The sequence below is a fragment of the Phyllostomus hastatus genome, unplaced genomic scaffold (genome assembly GCF_019186645.2).
Source record: "Phyllostomus hastatus isolate PE091 unplaced genomic scaffold, TTU_PhHast_1.1 phas_contig_58, whole genome shotgun sequence".
Classification (NCBI taxonomy): Eukaryota; Metazoa; Chordata; class Mammalia; order Chiroptera; family Phyllostomidae; genus Phyllostomus; species Phyllostomus hastatus.
The window spans coordinates 41746187-41763410 of record NW_025333916.1 but is presented as its reverse complement, the minus strand read 5'-3'; the positions used below and the strand labels follow the sequence as shown (position 1 = coordinate 41763410).

General features: G+C 39.1%; 1 protein-coding gene across 1 annotated transcript in view; it reads left to right on the top strand.

Annotated features, from left to right (window-relative positions):
- DNAH5 (dynein axonemal heavy chain 5) overlaps positions 1–17224 on the top strand; it is a 196427-nt gene that overhangs the window by 9851 nt on the left and 169352 nt on the right. The window contains 7 exon segments of the mRNA XM_045847800.1: positions 1867–2004; positions 3125–3301; positions 4867–4980; positions 5615–5722; positions 10402–10524; positions 11077–11292; positions 14321–14428. Of these exon segments, the coding sequence (XP_045703756.1) occupies positions 1867–2004; positions 3125–3301; positions 4867–4980; positions 5615–5722; positions 10402–10524; positions 11077–11292; positions 14321–14428 (984 nt within the window).

The following is a 17224-nucleotide window of genomic DNA, read 5'->3' as shown; positions in this document are numbered from 1 at the left end:
CAGCCCATAGTAAAATGCAACTTGGACCAAATTAAATTGTTACTGTACATAAAAAAGCCATAATTTCCTATGAATATACTTCATTTTGTAGCAGAAGTGTTTTAAAAAGTGGATGGGTCCTCCTACAGGAGGGAGGCAGTGTTGCCTCGTGGGGCCCAGAGCCCTCCCTGAAAACCAACGAGTCCTGTCTACGTGGCACCTGGAAAGTGCAGAGTGGGAGAGGCAAGGGGTGGAGGTGGGAGGGCCTTCCGGGCTGGGGTAGCCTGAGCAGAGGCACAGGGGAGTGGAGGCACGTGGCTGCCCTGGTGGGTTTTCAGAGCTCTGTCAGAGGGTAGCAGTGTGCAAAACACCAATTGAGGAGGCCAGGCCCAGGGAGGACAATGGCACCTCTGGGCCCCATGGGGGTGGGGCTGACAGTGTGTCTGAGCAGGGGTGGGCGTCGGGGCCAGGACTTGGGCTGTTAGGGGTCAGGGAGGGCAGGGCTTTGTTCGGAAGCCAAGTGAAGAAAACAGGAAATGTTGATTGGTCTGTCCGGGTGCTGCAGTGTCTCGTTGCAGCAGGCTGTGGCGGCAGGGGCACGGCTTCCCTCTGCGGACCACTGTCTCTTCTGGTTTTAAACAGAGTCTGGGGAGAATTATGCTAAGTGAAATAAGCAGACACTGTATGATCTCATTTATACAAGGAATCTAATGAACAAAATAGACTAATGAGCAAAATAGAACCAGAGACAGAACATGGAACAGACTGACAGCAGCCAGAGGGGAGCAGGAAGAGGGATAATGGGGGAAAGATGGGGAAGGGACCAGTCGAAGAACAAGTGTGATGACCCACAGACATGGACAACGGTGTGGGGATGGACTGTGGGAGCAGGGGGGTGGGACGGGCAGAAGAGAACAAAGGGGGAAAATTGGGACGACAGTAATAGAATAACAATAAAAAGTAAACAAAAAAATAAAAATAGAAGGAGAGTGTGATCCCAGTATCTGGTGCCCAACATGCCCCAGCTTGTTCCTCCCACATGTCCTAGCGTGCTCTTTAGTTTGACCTTGGTTCACCAGGAAGCCCTTAGGGCCTGGGCTTTGTGAAGTGGATCTTTGGCCACGTTGGCACTTAGCATGGCAAATAACCACATTTGATCCTGCTGGTTCTGAACCAGTTGAGAAACATATTAGCTCTGTGGCTGGTAAAGTGACATTGGGTGTGAGATCTGAATTTAGAGATTCACAGTGTCAGGTGCACAGATACCAGAAGGAAAATGCCCTCATTAAATATTGGGGTCCATTTTCTATTACTAGGTTTCATTATCAAGTCAAAATTCAACACACATCCTTTTCTACCCTTTTCTTTTTTTCCTCCCCAAACAAATCTATGTGTTTGGCACTAAACTTGCTAACTATAAAGGTGTTATTGGGCAAGGACAAGAGAACATTTCCAAATATGAATGTGATAGATTAGAAATTACTCCCCTCCAAATCAGTTTTCTTGAAGCTTCTCCACTGTCTTTGGCTTCATGAGTTGACTATTTGATTTTCAAGTTTCCTATTAATTCCCCAAATCTGTGATGTTATGACTGTCTTTCTCTCTAGTTCAGCCTTTGTTCCTTTTTGACCCCAAAGTTGACCTCAGAATCCATCTTCTTGAGTGGTGTGCTCAGAGTGTGGGGGGACTGGGCATCTTATGTCCCACTGTGCCATCAGGGTCTTTCTGCACAGAGCAGGGCAGTTTAGACTAGAGGATCCCCTTAAGACACTTCTAAGCCTAGGGATCACCCAGTGTGTGTGTGTGTGTGTGTGTGTGTGTGTGTGTGTGTGTGTATTTGTGTGTTTAAAAAGCATCACCTTATTATTTAATTTTCATTTTAATCAGGTGAACCTTCAAAAGTGTGACATATTTGAACTGAAAACCCTGAAGGAACCAATAGACTACTTGACTCTAGCTAATAACCCTGAGACTTTGGAAAAAGTAGAAGGTTGTATGAAAGTGTGGATCAAACAAACAGAACAGGTAATTTCCAGAAACCAAACATCAGTTCCTGATGCCACAATCCTGAACTAGCTAATGGAAGAAGGCATATTTGCCTAATATTTTAACAGTCCTTGAAGAGGCGACAGGTTCACATGGCTTTATTATAGTCATTAGTTAGGAAGAGATAGTGAGAATTCTAAGATGAAAGTTGGCGACTCTGTATACTCGCACAACTAGAAGGCAGCACTTTGCTATTTTTTTTCCTCAGTATGATTTACTTTGATGAGCACATTTGTAGAAATAGAAAGAGTTTTCTAATTTTGTGTGTCTTGCAAAAGAGATCCTGAGATTTAACTTAAAATATTTCCAAAAAAGTCCTAAGTGAAGGTGGACATTATATCAAAAAGTAAACACAATTAAAATTAGCCAACAGTGCCCTGCCTGGTGTGGCTCAGCAAATTGAGTGCTGGCTTGTGAATCAAAGGGTTGCCAGTTTGATTCCCAGTCAGGGCACATGCCTGGGTTGCAGGCTGAGTCCCCAGTGGGGGCTGGGTGGCGCATGAGAGGCAAGCACACATTGATGTTTCTCTCCCTTCCCCTCTGTCTAGAAATAAATAAATAAAATCTTTTAAAAAATTAAGCCCTGGCTGGTGTAGCTCAGTGGATTGAGCGTGGGCTGCGAACCAAAGTGTCGCAGGTTTGATTCCCAGTCAGGGTACATGCCTGGGCTGTAGGCCATGACCCCCAGCAACTGCACATTGATGTTTCTCTCTATCTTCCTCCCTTCCCTCTCTAAGAATAAATAAATAAAATCTTAAAAAAATTAACCAACGTAAGGCCTGGGAGCTTCCTAAGGTTGTATTGCTTCAAGGTTGTACATAGGTAAATGAATAGCCAAGGAAACTTGCTGAGGTCAGGCCCTCCAAAAATGTATTAAAACTCTTAAATAATTTGCAGTTAGAATAAGTTAACTATTTTTGTAGAAGTTTTTAAAATAGATACATGTTAAGTTAGTTAAAGGCTGTCATTCAAAGCCTGCAAACAATTAAAAATACAGCATGATTGAGATAGCATCATTTATTTCTTTATTTTTTGCTTTTGTATGATGTTCATATTGCCAGCTCTGTTCAGTGGTTCACGTTTGTCCTGTGCCTCTCAGGTCCTCGCTGAGAACAACCAGCTGCGGAAGGAGGCGGATGACCTTGGGCCCCGAGCAGAGTTGGAGCACTGGAAAAAAAGACTCTCCAAGTTTAACTACCTTTTGGACCAACTGAAAAGCCCGGATGTGAAGGCTGTGTTGGCAGTGCTTGCTGCTGCCAAGTCGAAACTTCTCAAGGTTGTCAGCCACGTACTTTTGCTTTATGAAATGGGAATGTTAGGTCAGAGAGTGATTAAGAATAGAAAAATATTACTATACCTTCAAGAAAAAAACTTTAAGATTGAATAATTTTACCCTATTGTAATTTTGGGTATTGTGGGAATAGCCTTTGAAGTAAAGGTATTTGTTGGCAGATGTACTTATATGTAAAGGTATTATTAGAGGGCATTGCATGTAATTAAGATGTAACACCATAACATGACTGTGTACATTATGAATTAAGGCCAACTAGGAGTAGTAATAACAAAAACTTACCTTATAAATATTTTAGTTCTGGTATATTAGTTTTATACTGCTGTGTTACAGTTTACCCCCAAACTTAGCAACTTAAACGTTTAGTGACCCACAATCTGTGGGTCAGGAATTTGGGTGCAGGTTTATCTGGGTGCCTCTGACTCAGGATCTCTCATGAGGTCACAGTAGGGGTGTCACCTCCTGGGAAGGCTCAGCTGGGGAGCATCTGCTTCCGAGATGCTCATGTGGTTGTTGCAGGATTCAGTTCCTTGGTGGCTGTTGGCTGGAGGCTTCCTTTAGTTCTTTACCATGTGGGCCTCTCTCCATTGGGCTCCTCACCACATGGCAGCGGGCTTCCCTTACAGGGAGGAAGTGGCAGATTGCGGGAGAGCAAACCACATAGAAGCCACAGCTTTTATAAATGAATTCCAGAAGTGACATCCTATCACTTTTGTCACATTCTGTTTATTAGAAGTGAATAGCTAGACTCGGCCCACAGTCAAGGGGTGAGGATGACACAAGAACACAAATACCAGGAGTCAGTGCTCCCTGGGGGACCATCATAGAGGTGCCGACCACACCTGGCTTTGGTGCCGTTAAGAATGTTCATTAGCTGTTTGCATGGATGTTTCAATCTATGAAAATGATTTAAATAATCAATAATAATTTGTTTTAGCTAATACTTTGGATTTCCTTTATATCATTGGTCAAAGAATGCAATCATTTCATTGTACTATAGTTCAGAAATATTAGTAGGACTTCCATGAAGTCAGTTGAATGTGCTGGCTTGTGCTAAATCACATAATTTTACTTCTCCTACATTTACATGTCTGTCCTAGGAACATTTGAAGTTCCTAGGTCATTGCACAGTCCTGGCATGTGATTGGCAATTACTAGATAATTTCTACGTTATTGGATGAACAGAAGTTTAGGGATACGCAGTGAAGATAGACAATATGGGGGTGAGGGGCAGAGTGGGTCCAGGAGCCGGAGGAGAAGAGAAGATGCAGGCTGGAAGGGAGGTGCTGCCCCTGGGTGCTCTGTCCCAGTTATTTACTAGGTTTTACAAGAGAAGGCCTGAAAGAGATACCTGGCAAATTTAGTCAAAAACCTTAATTGCTCTTCAGTGTGGCAGTGTCCTTCACCCCTCTGGATTCAGTTTGATGTGAGAGGCACAGGACAAACTGAAAGTCTGACTCAAGGGACTCGTGGTGACACTTAGTAGATGCTACATTGGAAGTTTCTCTATTAATAATCACATTAAAATCGCTTTTCTGTACTGCACTTAGACTTGGCGGGAGATGGACATTCGAATAACTGATGCAGCTAACGAAGCAAAGGACAATGTCAAATATTTGTATACGCTGGAAAAATGCTGTGACCCCTTGTACAGCAGTGACCCTGTGAGTTAACGATTTCTACTCAGTCTACTGATGGCGCTTTTGTGCCTGCTGAATTGAATGTGGTGTTTTGGTTTGTAGATATTAGTTTGTTCAAAAAGTCTTGGAAATCTCTTTTCATTCTTAAGAAAATGATTTATGTATATTCACATGTATCTATATATGTGTATCTATATCTGCCTGTTCATCTGTCTATCCATCCATCCATGCACCTGTCAATCTATCAAAGATGTACCTATGTGATATTTAAAAAATATTTGCGACACATTCCACTTTCCATTAAATATTGGCACTTACATTCTGAGCCACACTACGGTGGGAAGAAGCATCGAGCAGGTGTTTGTTTGATCTTCTACCTGCTTTTATAGATTACAAAGTTGACTCTTAGTTAATACAATCTCCTTGTCATTAAAAGAAAGGTAGTGTTTCTTGCAGTGAAACAAGATTTGATTAACTGCATGTGACTACATAATAAATGATCCTTAAATATATTTATGTAAAGTATTAGGTAATATTTTAAAGTTTAAGTAAAAGTCACGTAGCTAAACTTTATTCTAATTAAGCTGGCATGATTAGACTATTGAATTTTGCTGAATTTGATGTTTGTTTCCTGGAAAACTTTTGTGGTGTCTTCCAGATATCCATGATTGATGCTATTCCTACACTTATAAATGCAATCAAAATGATCTACAGCATCTCTCATTATTATAACACCTCTGAGAAGATTACATCTCTGTTTGTAAAGGTAGGTGAATATCGTAAAGTTCATGATCACTTAAATTTCTTTGCCAATGGTCAATTTTTTGGTAATTAAATAGTACCATATTAGCACAATCCAACATCTGTGTATCCTACAAATTTTTAAAACAGCTTAATTACACAATAGAGATAGAATTAAGTTTATGTGAGAGGCTGATTCTGGCAAATCATGAGGCATTATTTCTCAAAGTAATTATTATAAATAAACATTGCATTATATAGTAAAAATGGAAAAAGATTCTTTTTGGAATTTCTTACTTAGGGTTTTTAGCACATTATTTATTCCCATGGGTACGTTTTAATAGAGAAAAACTGTTTCCTGTTTCATATTTGATATGCTGCTATACCAAATTTGTTTGATAGCACAATTGTCTACTTGGTGTTGTCAGAATAGTGATCATGGTAATAAAAGCCACTTGTTGTGTTCCATCAATCTATACAGCAATTATAATGATTCTGCCAAAAACCATAACAATGTTCTTTTTCTTTTTCTTTTCTTTTTTTATTCCTTTTAAATTTTTATTTTAATTGTTGGTCAAGTACAGTTTTCTGCCTTTTACTCCCATCCCAGCCCACCCCCACAGCTTCTCTCCACCTCCCTCCCATTTCCACTGCCCCCCCCCTCCATTGTTTTTGTCCATGTGTCCTTTATACTTATTCCTGCAAACCCTTCCTCTTTTCCCCTGAAATTCCCTCTGGTCACTGTCAGCCTGTTCTCTATTTCAGTGTCTTTGGTTATATTTTGCTTGATTGTTTGTTTTGTTGATTAGGTTCCTGTTAAAGGTGAGATCATATGGTATTTGTCTTTCACTGCCTGGCTTATTTTGCTTAGCATAATGCTTTCCAGTTCCATCCATGCTGTTGTAAAGGGTAGGGTCTCCTTCTTTCTTTCTGCTGCACAGAATTCCATTTTGTAAATGTACCATAGTTTTTTGATCCATTCATTTGCTGATGGGCACCTAGCTTGCTTCCAGCACTTGGCTATTGTAAATTGTGCTGCTATGAACATTGGGGTGCATAGGTTCTTTTATATTGGTGTTTTAGGGTTCTTAGGTTATAATCCTAGCAGTGGAATTGCTGGGTCAAAAGGCAGATTCATTTTTAGTTTTCTGAGGAAATTCGATACTGTTTTCCATAGTGGTTGTACCAGTCTGCAGTTCCACCAACAGTGCACTAGGGTTCCCTTTTATCCACATGCTCTCCAAAACTTATTGTTTGTTGCTTTGTTTATGACGGGTATTCTGACCAGTGTGAGGTGGCATCTCATTGTGGTTTTAATTTGCATCTCTCTGATAGCTAGTGATACTGAGCATCTTTTCATGTGTCTCTGTATCCTCTGTATGTCCTCCTTGGAGAAGTGTCTGTTCAAGTCCTTTGTCCATTTTTAAATTGGGTTGCTTGTCTTCTTAGATGGAGTCGTGTGAGTTCTTTATATGACAATGTTTGAACCTTATGTCCTAACTCCTAAGTGTTTATGGTGAGCCTGTTGCTTTTCCCATTAAGAATGCTCTCTAAGAAGGAAATGACTTTTTCATTGCCAAGGCAAAAATCTTAAATGCTGCATTAAAATAGAGGAATTTTCAACTCATCAGGACTTGTGTTGTGGACACTGAGTCAGTAGGAGTTATGATTGTTACTGGGGATAGGGACAGCAGGCTTGAGTGCTCAGTGGGCAGCTCCTCTGCTCTTGTGGTCAAGGAGCAAGGCAGGAACTCCACGAGATCCTTTCCTGACCTCACCCTGTAACACTCCGTGTTGGGGTCATGGGGGACATTTCCTGGGTAGGTGACTGAAAAGTCAACTCGTGTTAGTACTGTAGATTTCATGCATATTATTTGCAGACATTGTTGTTGAACAGGATAATAAAACCACCCTTTATCTAAATTTCAAAAATCTTTCTTTATGGGAAACTGAAGCAGTTACAAAAGCAAAGAAAATTGTATACTGAACTCCCACATCCATATTATGCAGATCCAGTGACTATCAATACATCATTCCATGTGTGCAGTAGTCCTCCAGTTTCCCTTTTAATTAAAAAAAAAGGACCAAGAAAATTCTGAAATTTCTTAATTTTGCATGGATGCATAAAATGTTAGTAGTTACCTACATTAGCTTTATTCTTTTCTGTGTTGCCTTCTCCCTCTGACATTTCTGCTGCAGACTGGTGATTTGAAATGATCAGGGTGGACAATGCTTTACATGGCACTTAGGAACTGTGAGTTACTAAGCTACTGAGGGAGATCGGGGAAAACTCTGAACAGCTGTTAGGTTGGAAAGTGAATCATTTCTAGGTTGGTTAAGACATTCATCCTCCATACACAAGGGGGCCCAAATCATTGATTTTCCATGGTGCTTCCAACTCTGTGATTTCACAAATGACTTTGACAGTATATGTGTGGAATCTCTATGAAGTCGAACAAATAGAAGCAGAGATGAAAGTGGTGGTTGCCAGGGTGATGGGCAGGGGTAATGGGGAGACGTTAGTCAAAATGTATAAACTTTCAATTACAAGATGAATAAGTTCTGGGGATGTAATGTACAGCATGGTGACTATATTAATAATACTGTGTTGTATTCTTGACATTTTCTAAGAGAGCAGATCTTTCTATTTTTTAAATTTTTAACATTGAGTTTGTTTGGGTAGCATTGGTTAATAAAATTATATAGAAGATATATATAAAATTTATATATAAATATATATATATTTATATATAAAATTATATAGAAGTGCTTTCTTTGTGTGTTTACCACCCGAAGTCAAATCTCTTTCTGTCGTCATATATTTGACCCCCTTTACCCTTTACTACCTCCCTCCACCCTCCTTTCCCTCTGGTAACCACCATGCCATTGTCTGTGTCTACGAGTTTTTGTTTGACTTGTTTGTTTATTTGTTGCTTTGAATTTCATATTCCGCCTATAAGTGAAATCTTATGGTTCTTGACCTTCTCCATCTGCTTATTTTGCTTAGCATGATATTCTCAAGATCCATCCATGTTGTCACAAGTGACAGTACTTCATCTTTTCTTGTGGCTGAGCAGTATTTCATTGTATATATGCAACATATCTTTGCCCAATTATCTACTGAAGGACACTTTGGTTGTTTCCATGTCTTGGCTATAGTAAATAAGGATGCAATGTACATATGGTAACTTTATTTTTAGTTTTTTGAGGATCCTCCATACTGTTTTCATAGTGGCTGTACCAGTTTACATTCCTACCAACAGCGAATGAGAGTTCCTGTTTCTTCACAAACTCTTTAACACTTGTTATTACTTGTCTTGTTGATGATAGCCATTCACCAGGTGTGAGGTGTATCTCATTGTAGATCTGATTTACATTTCCCTACTAGCAAGTAAAGTTGAGCGTCTTTTCATATATCTGCTGGCCATTTGTATGTCTTGGAAATGTCTGTTCAGGTCTTCTGCCCATTTTTCAACTGGATTTTTTTTTTGTTAATTGTATGAGTTCTTTTTTTTGGATATTGACCCCTTAATGGAGATGGTGTTTGCATATATCTTCTTCCATTCAGTGGTTGCCTTTTTGTTTTGTTGAACATTTCTTTTGTCATGTAAAAGCTTTTTAGTTTGATATAGTCCCATTCATTTATTTTTACTTTTACCTTCCTTGACTTTGAGGTCAAATTCATAAAATTCTCTTAAAGACCAAGGTCCATAGTTTAGTACCTATGTTTTCTTTGATGTAATTTATTGTTTCAGGTCTTGTATTTATGTCTTTGATCCATTTTGAGTTAATTTTTATGTATGGTGACTAATAGCAGGCAGTCTAGTTTCATTCTTTTCCATGTGATTTTCCAATTTTCTCAGGATCATTTATTGAAGAGGCTTTCTTTTTCTCCATTGTATGCTTTTGACTCCTTTGTCAAAATTATTTGACTGTATACATGTGGGTTTATTTCTGGGCTCTCGATTATGTCATCTTTCTGGTTGTCTGTTTTTTTTTTTTTTGCCATGCTGTTTTGATTAGTGCCACTTTGTAGTATAATTTGAAATCAGGGAATGTGATACTACCAGCTTTGGTTTTATTTTCTTTTTTTCCTAGGATTTCCTTGGCTGTTTGGGGACTTCTGTGGTTCCATGCAAATTTGATGATTTTTTTGTTCTAGTTCTTTAAAAAATGACATTGGGATTTTGATGGGGATTGCATTAACTCTGCACATTGCTTCAGATAATATGAACATTTTTAACCATCTTGATTCTTCCAATCCATGAACACAGGATATATTTCCATTTTTTGTGTCTTCTGTAATTTCTTTTAATAATGTCTTATAGTTTTCAGTGTATAGGTCCTTCATATCCTTTGTTAAAGATAGCAAATTTTAACTGCTCCCAAGACATACATGAAAAATGATAACTCTGAGGTGATGGATGTGTTAATTAATTTGATTGTGATAATCTTTTCATATGTAATCAAATCATCACATTGCATACCTTAAATATATACAATTTTTATTAATCAATTATGCCTCAATCAAGCAGAATAAAAAGGGCTAGTGCTTGATCATAGTTGTTATGGAAACAAATAAATCCAAAGCTCAAGCCCACAGATTGTATGCCCTGAGAGATAGAAGAGTTAAGGACCCTCTAGTCCAATTTATACTTGATGACTGTTCTATGCACATAACACCATTTTATTGGAAAACTCCAGGTGACCAATCAGATGATATCAGCATGTAAAGCTTATATTACCAACAATGGAACTGCTTCCGTGTGGAGCCAGCCACAGGATGTTGTTGTGGAAAAAATATTATCTGCAATTAAACTTAAGCAGGTAATGGCCAGCCTAATAATACACAAAGATAATGCTTCATTATTTTATGTTGTTTTTGGTGATGCATGTTAAATTATTTAGCAATTATTATATTCTTGGTTGCTGAAAAAAGCAATAATTCTTTACTGTTAAGAAAGTTACATGTTAATAAACCTTTCTGTAAAACCTATGCACTTATATCTAGCTCCTTTGGGGGCCTGCTGTGTCCGAACACCCATTAAGTACTGAAGATACAAAGATGTTTAAGATGACTAAGGTTTTCTTAAGATCCTTATAGATGAATTGGGGAGATAGACACAGAGTGAGGCTGTTGCTAATGTGGTGAGATGAATGTGGGGTGGCTGCATCTCTCAGTTTCCTTATGAGTACTTAGGACTTTGCTAGAGCAGAGGGTGGGAGAAGATGGTATTCCAGGCTGATGGACGAGAGCATGAAAAGGCGGGATACTGAAAGGACTTGCAGTTCTGCCCTAATGTTGCCATCACCTTTGCTGAAATGACTAAGATATCTTTGTTGTCCTTCCTTTCTTATGTTTTGGTTTTTGGTTTTAAGGAATACCAGCACTGCTTTCACAAGACAAAACAAAAGCTAAAACAGGATCCAAATGAAAAACAATTTGAATTCAGCGAGATGTATATTTTTGGAAAATTCGAAACCTTCCACCGACGGCTTGCTAAGATACTGGACATTTTTACAACCTTTAAGACATATTCAGTCCTGCAAGATTCTAAAATTGAGGGCCTGGAAGACATGGCCACTAAATATCAGGTATTGTTTCAAAATTAAACTTGCTGCTCTAATCCAGAACTAAAACTCAGATATTTTATGCAAATAACCAGGTTTAGAATGATTCATATAGTTCATACTGTGAAATATAAGCCCATAGCCCTTAACCAATAAAGAAATTAAATTTATTTGAGAATTATGTAATGGTGCTAATATGTTCTTTTCAGGTATGCGGTTATGATAATGATAACCGCTCCCCAACTGTCTGAAATTAATCATCATTGGTAAAAGCATTTTCATTAGTAGCCCAAGAAAAGTATTTTGATAGAACTTATCCCTTCACTTGTTCATGCAGGACAAGTGAAGGGATAAGTTTAAGGAAGCAAATGCTGTGTGTCTGGCATTTGTTGATGCTGAGTGCTGAGTGTTTTGTTATCATCTCTGCATTTCAGCATTTTGTTTGGACACGTGTCAAAAATAAAAGGGACTGAATTTTATTTTAGCTATTTAGTCTAGTTATTTTCACATTTAACTGCTTTATCTTAAAAGGATAGATATGTGACTAATCTTAGTCTTTAAAGTGGACTCCGTGATCTAATAATGTTTTGAAGATTAAAAAAACAATTTACAAACAAAATGTGTTTTCAATTTTTAATGTGGATGTAGTAAATGTTTTTCTCATTGGGAACAATGATACTGAAACTTAGATTTTTTTGTACTTGAACTTGAAAAAGATCATATCATTTATTGCCAGCTTTTGTGCTCTAACAGTTTAGGCCAATCTAAGGGCTCTTTTTCATCTCCTGAGTGTACCAGATTTTGGAAGAGAAAAAGAAAAAAAAACTTTCCTAATGTAGCAGAAAACATTTTAGGTGACTCCTGTGTAATTTTGTGTGGTAGAAAATCTGTACTTTGAAGGTGACAGTTTTGTAAGACAAGAAGCAATATATCCACTTATTTTTCAATTTGGAATCTATTTTCTATTTTTAATGAGAAAATAACTTTGGAATGTATTTCAAAGTTTATCTTTGAATGAGAAGTTGAACTATGCACCTAAATGCAGATAAAGGCAGTTCTAAGCTGATAAAAGTACTGGGAAGAGAAACCGAAAATCTGAAATGAAATACCAATTAAAGTCGATGGGGCAGACAGAGGTAGTGAGATAAGAGGTAGATGGTGCAGGAAAGCGTACCATCTGCACGGGAGATCTTTGTGTTTGTACCAGAGTTAGAAGCTCACAGTGGCATCCACAGAAATGACTGCGAGGCTCTTGCCTGGCTGTCAGGCCTGGCCCACCCTCCCCACCTCCTTGCCTGTTCCTCTTCTCCTCATTCTATGCTCTCCAGATGCTGGGAGTACCTTTTTTTTTTCCGGAAAATTCTACCTCTTGATTTTCACAGAGTTTTCCTCTTTAGCCTCCAGATACTGATTTAAATGACCCTCTAATTTGTCTTTCTTGACTTTTGTTGTGCGTCAATCATTCTTTGTCACATTATTCCTTTTATCACTGGCTAAAATGATCCTGTTCACTTGTTTGTGACTGCATAGATTCTGAATCCCTCTCTCTCCCACCAAAGATGTAAGTTCCCCCAGGGCGGGAACATTCGTTTGTCTTGTTCATTTCTGTGTCTTCACAATTAGCTGGCACACAACAGGTGTGCAATATATACATTATTTCACTCCTATGTGGGATATAAAACTGAAACTCATAGACACAGACAACCATGTGGTGGTTACCAGAGAGAAGGGGGTGGGAGGGGTAGTAGAAGGTGAAGAGGCCAAGTGTATGGTGACAAGAAGGTGGTTTGACTCTGGGTGGTGGGCCACACACTGCAGCCTACAGACCACGTATCATGGAAACGTACGCTTGAACCTTGTATGATCTTATTAACCTATATCATCCCAATAACTTTAATTTTAAAAATAAATAAATAAAAATACTACTTTCTCAAATCTGTCAAATTAGTGATTTAGTAGATTGAGTTTGATTAGTTGGTTTAAAGGTCACAATTAATTGATTTATTTACTTAATACTCTTAAACGACCATTAAATCCAAACATAGAGCAGAATTTTGTGAGGGCCCCAAATCTTTTTAATCACCACATTAAAATGTAGAATGTGGCTTTTTCACATTTATTCTATACACTTCCTATAACACGATGGGTAGCATAATATATACAATTTCTAAACAGAACTGATTTTGTAGTTATATAGCATGAAAAAGTAGGTTGTTTTAACTAGTAAACTTGACTCACGGAGTTATGCAGTTTATATGCTTTTGTCTATTAAGGTGTTTGAATAGATGTATAAATGGAAATGACTTTGAAGAGGAGATTGCAGAAGGAGGCCCAACATTCTTCATAAAAATTATATGCTGTGTCAACAGTGTGGGCTCCCGAGTTTGACAATGGCTTAGCACCTGGTTAAGAACGATCACGGCGCATTATAGCTCATTATTCAGAGCAAACAAAACTTTGGATAATAGTGTTTTCAGGGAGATGAATTGCCTAATTTGTACTCTTGTAGTCACAGACTGCAGCTTTGCAGGGAGAAGGAAGCAATTAATTCCTGAATCTTTAAATGGTAGGTTGTGGTTTGACATTTTATTTAAGACATTTGAGGCTTAGAAGATAGTATTTTATCTGTAGATGTTATAACTGTTTTCTTTCTGAGTTTGTGTTCTGTTAAAGTCTTATTTATTTTCTGTGAGAAGTCAAACTTCAATGAAAAATATTTTAGTAACTTCTACTCTGGGCTTCTTTCTTATTATTTCAGATGAGATTAGTAAGAAGTTTTTACAGAAAACACTTCTACTTTTTACATGTGATCTTTATTTTGCATTTTTCTTAAAAATACATAAAATTTCATGAAAAATGCTTTCCACATGACTGCTTTGAAGGCAGTAGGCAACATTATACCGCTGTAATGAGCATTAAGCGATGTAACTAAAGAAATAGGCTCCATTTAAGTTGCTTTCTTGGTAATGATCATTCTGCATTTAAAGGTTATATTGAATTAAGTGATACTAGAATATTGAAATATTGTCTTATTTCTTTCATAATGTTTCAGGGTATTGTTGCTTCCATAAAGAAAAAAGAATATAATTTCCTAGACCAGCGGAAAATGGATTTTGACCAGGATTATGAAGAGTTTTGCAAGCAGACGAATGGCCTTCATGTAGGTCGTGTAAAATTCCTGTTGACAGTCACGTGTTTACTTTTTCTGTTCTGTGTAAAGCTGCTAATCATTACCCATGAGAAGGAAGAGGCATCTTCATCATGGAGGTGACTGATAACAACCTTGTCCTGGGCCTTTTTGATTTCAGATTAATAACTGAAGGCTCTTTTTCACAGATTAAAGAGTCGGCATTGTAACTTCGGATAATGATCTGTAATCACAGATGTCTGCATGTCTTCCATTTAGTACTTAGACAGTTAACTTTCATGTTCTGTTGAAAAGTAGGGTTATTAGAATACAGAAGTATGTTTCCATTTGTCTGTTACTTTATAGTAATGATTATGACCAGAGGTCATTTAATCAAATGGTGAGTGACATTTGGCAGACCCCGAAGGCAGGGCTGCAGGTGGCCTTGGAAACAGTAGCACCAGGACCAACTCCGCATCTGGACCCCCTTCTCTCTCCCTAAGCCCCCAGCCCTGCCACCCCCACTCGCTGCAGACTGGCCATCTTGTCCTTCAGTCCACACGAACAGTGGATGACTGTCATCAGCTTCTGAGAACATATGACAGGTCCAGCCCACTCCAAATTCCTAAAGAACATGTTGGGTTGGCCAATTCTTGCTGGGTGTCTGGCCCTGGGTCATGTGGTAAAGCAGGTGTGATGGCACCCCCTGTGGTCCTTGGGAACGCTTGCCCTCAGAGGAGGGGAATCGAGGAGGCTAAGGTGGGGACAAGCTCACCTACTATGGTAGACAACCCACTAGGTGTCTACCATAATTACTAAGCAGACTTTTTTCATCCCAGTGAGGTGAAAAATTGTACCATTTATGATTATTAAAGGAAAACTGCCTTTTGTCACTTCTTTTCCAGAATTTTTGGCTTGAAATAAGCCGGTATACCTTAAGGGAAAAAGAACTCTGAAGTATTTTTGGAGGGGTGGGTTCCGTGGTAGAAGGAATCATAGTAAAACCAGCTAATTCTGTATATCAGGTACTGTTCTAAGTACTTCATAGGTGTGGATTCATTGCATGATCACAATAATGCTGTAAAGTGGGTGTTCGTAGTGCCCTCATTTTGCAAAAGAGCACACGGAGGCGCCGTGAGGGTAGGTGACGTGCCCAAAGTCACAGAGACAGCAAGTGGTCGTGTGGGGGTTAAGCCCAGGCAGTCTGGCTCTAGGGTTGAAGTTCTTAACCTTTATGTTGTAAGACACATTTCAGTTGATGGGATGCCTGTGCTAATTTAAATAATGACCACTACTGGGGGCCGACTCAGTCTTAAGGACGGTGCATCTTGATCTCTTCTGGTTGGAAATTGATGGGCAGCGGCAGACCCTGTTTCTGCGCTCCGTGGTCAATGTGTATATGTCGGGTCTTCCCCTGTTTCCCAGGGGTTTCTGATACATGGCACTTCAGTAGCTTATATGCGGAATATAGGTGGATGGTGGACATGTTGAGGGCAGGAATCCTGTTCATTTCTATTTGTGTCTCCAGGGCCTAGTGGGGGGCACCTTATATAATTGGAGAGCAAAGAATGTTTGCTGAATTAAAATGTGAGGAATGAATTCATAAGAACTAGATTTATTATAATTAAACAAACACTTACTGTTCATCAATTATGGATTAGGCTTTTATGCTGTGCATTATGAATACAGAAATAAATCAAGTAGATTTGCCTTCAGAGCTCACAGTGCACAGAAGGCAGATATGTGCTGTGACAGAAATATAAGCACATATATATTAGAAGTATTGTACCAGGCACTGAGGATGGAAACATCATAGTCCAAAGAAGTTCTAAAGAAACTTAGAGGGAGGACAAACCTACAAAACATTATACAGAATACTAGAATTACTATGACCCGTAAGGCAGGATGTGAGCCTAGGAGAAGAAAAGCCCGGTACTTCCACTTGCCTGGGCTCGGGAGAGGCTCCGAGAGGAGGTGGTGCTCGATGCCAGAACAGTGTTGATCTTTTCCAGGTAAATGGGGGGGGAGATGAGTGGGATGGTGGAAACTTTTCAAGCTGGTGACCACTTTTTAGAGCCAAGAATATAATCTTATAATTGTTTTATATCCTGGTTTTTAAGCATTATTTATAGACATTAGTTCCTAGCCTCTTAAATCTTTTCTTTCTTTCTTTTTTTAAATTCGACATTATTATTGTCTTAGCTTCCATCTCATAATAGGCCATTTCTACCTTTGGCTGGATGACCATTTTTCCTTTGTCTTCTTGGTACCTTTTTCCAATCCTCATTCTTTCAAGTAAACTTTCTACATGTTCTCCTTTAAATAACTTGTGAATTCGGCCCTTGTCTCAGCAAAAATATTGACCTTCCCATTGCAGTGGATGAATAAGTGAGGGGTCGAGTTTTGGAGGCAGAAATGGAGAGGCTCAATAACCGTGGTATCTCCAGGATGAAACACTGGGGGGGGGGGTGGGGTGGGCTACCCCAGTGTCTCCGATCAGGGCTGTGTCTAGGACTCCACAGCCAAGGCCTCCCGAGCCTGGAATCCTGTCCAGATTTAGAGGTCATGCTGGTGCTAGTAGGTTGGACAGAAAACTAAGTAGGAGTTGGGAGTCCATAAGTAGTAAGAGAGCAAGTGAATGTGAGGATTCCATGGTGGGACTCGAAAAGACTGTAAGAATGGACCTAGTGCTCAGAGAGAAAAGAAGATTAATCCAAGGTCTTTGTGAAGTTATAGCATGGAAAAGCAAGGAAGATCAGGTACCAGTGTTAGGGCTCAGGGAAGGTTTGCTGGTTTCTGAAGTTGGAGGGAGTGAAAGCATCACAAATG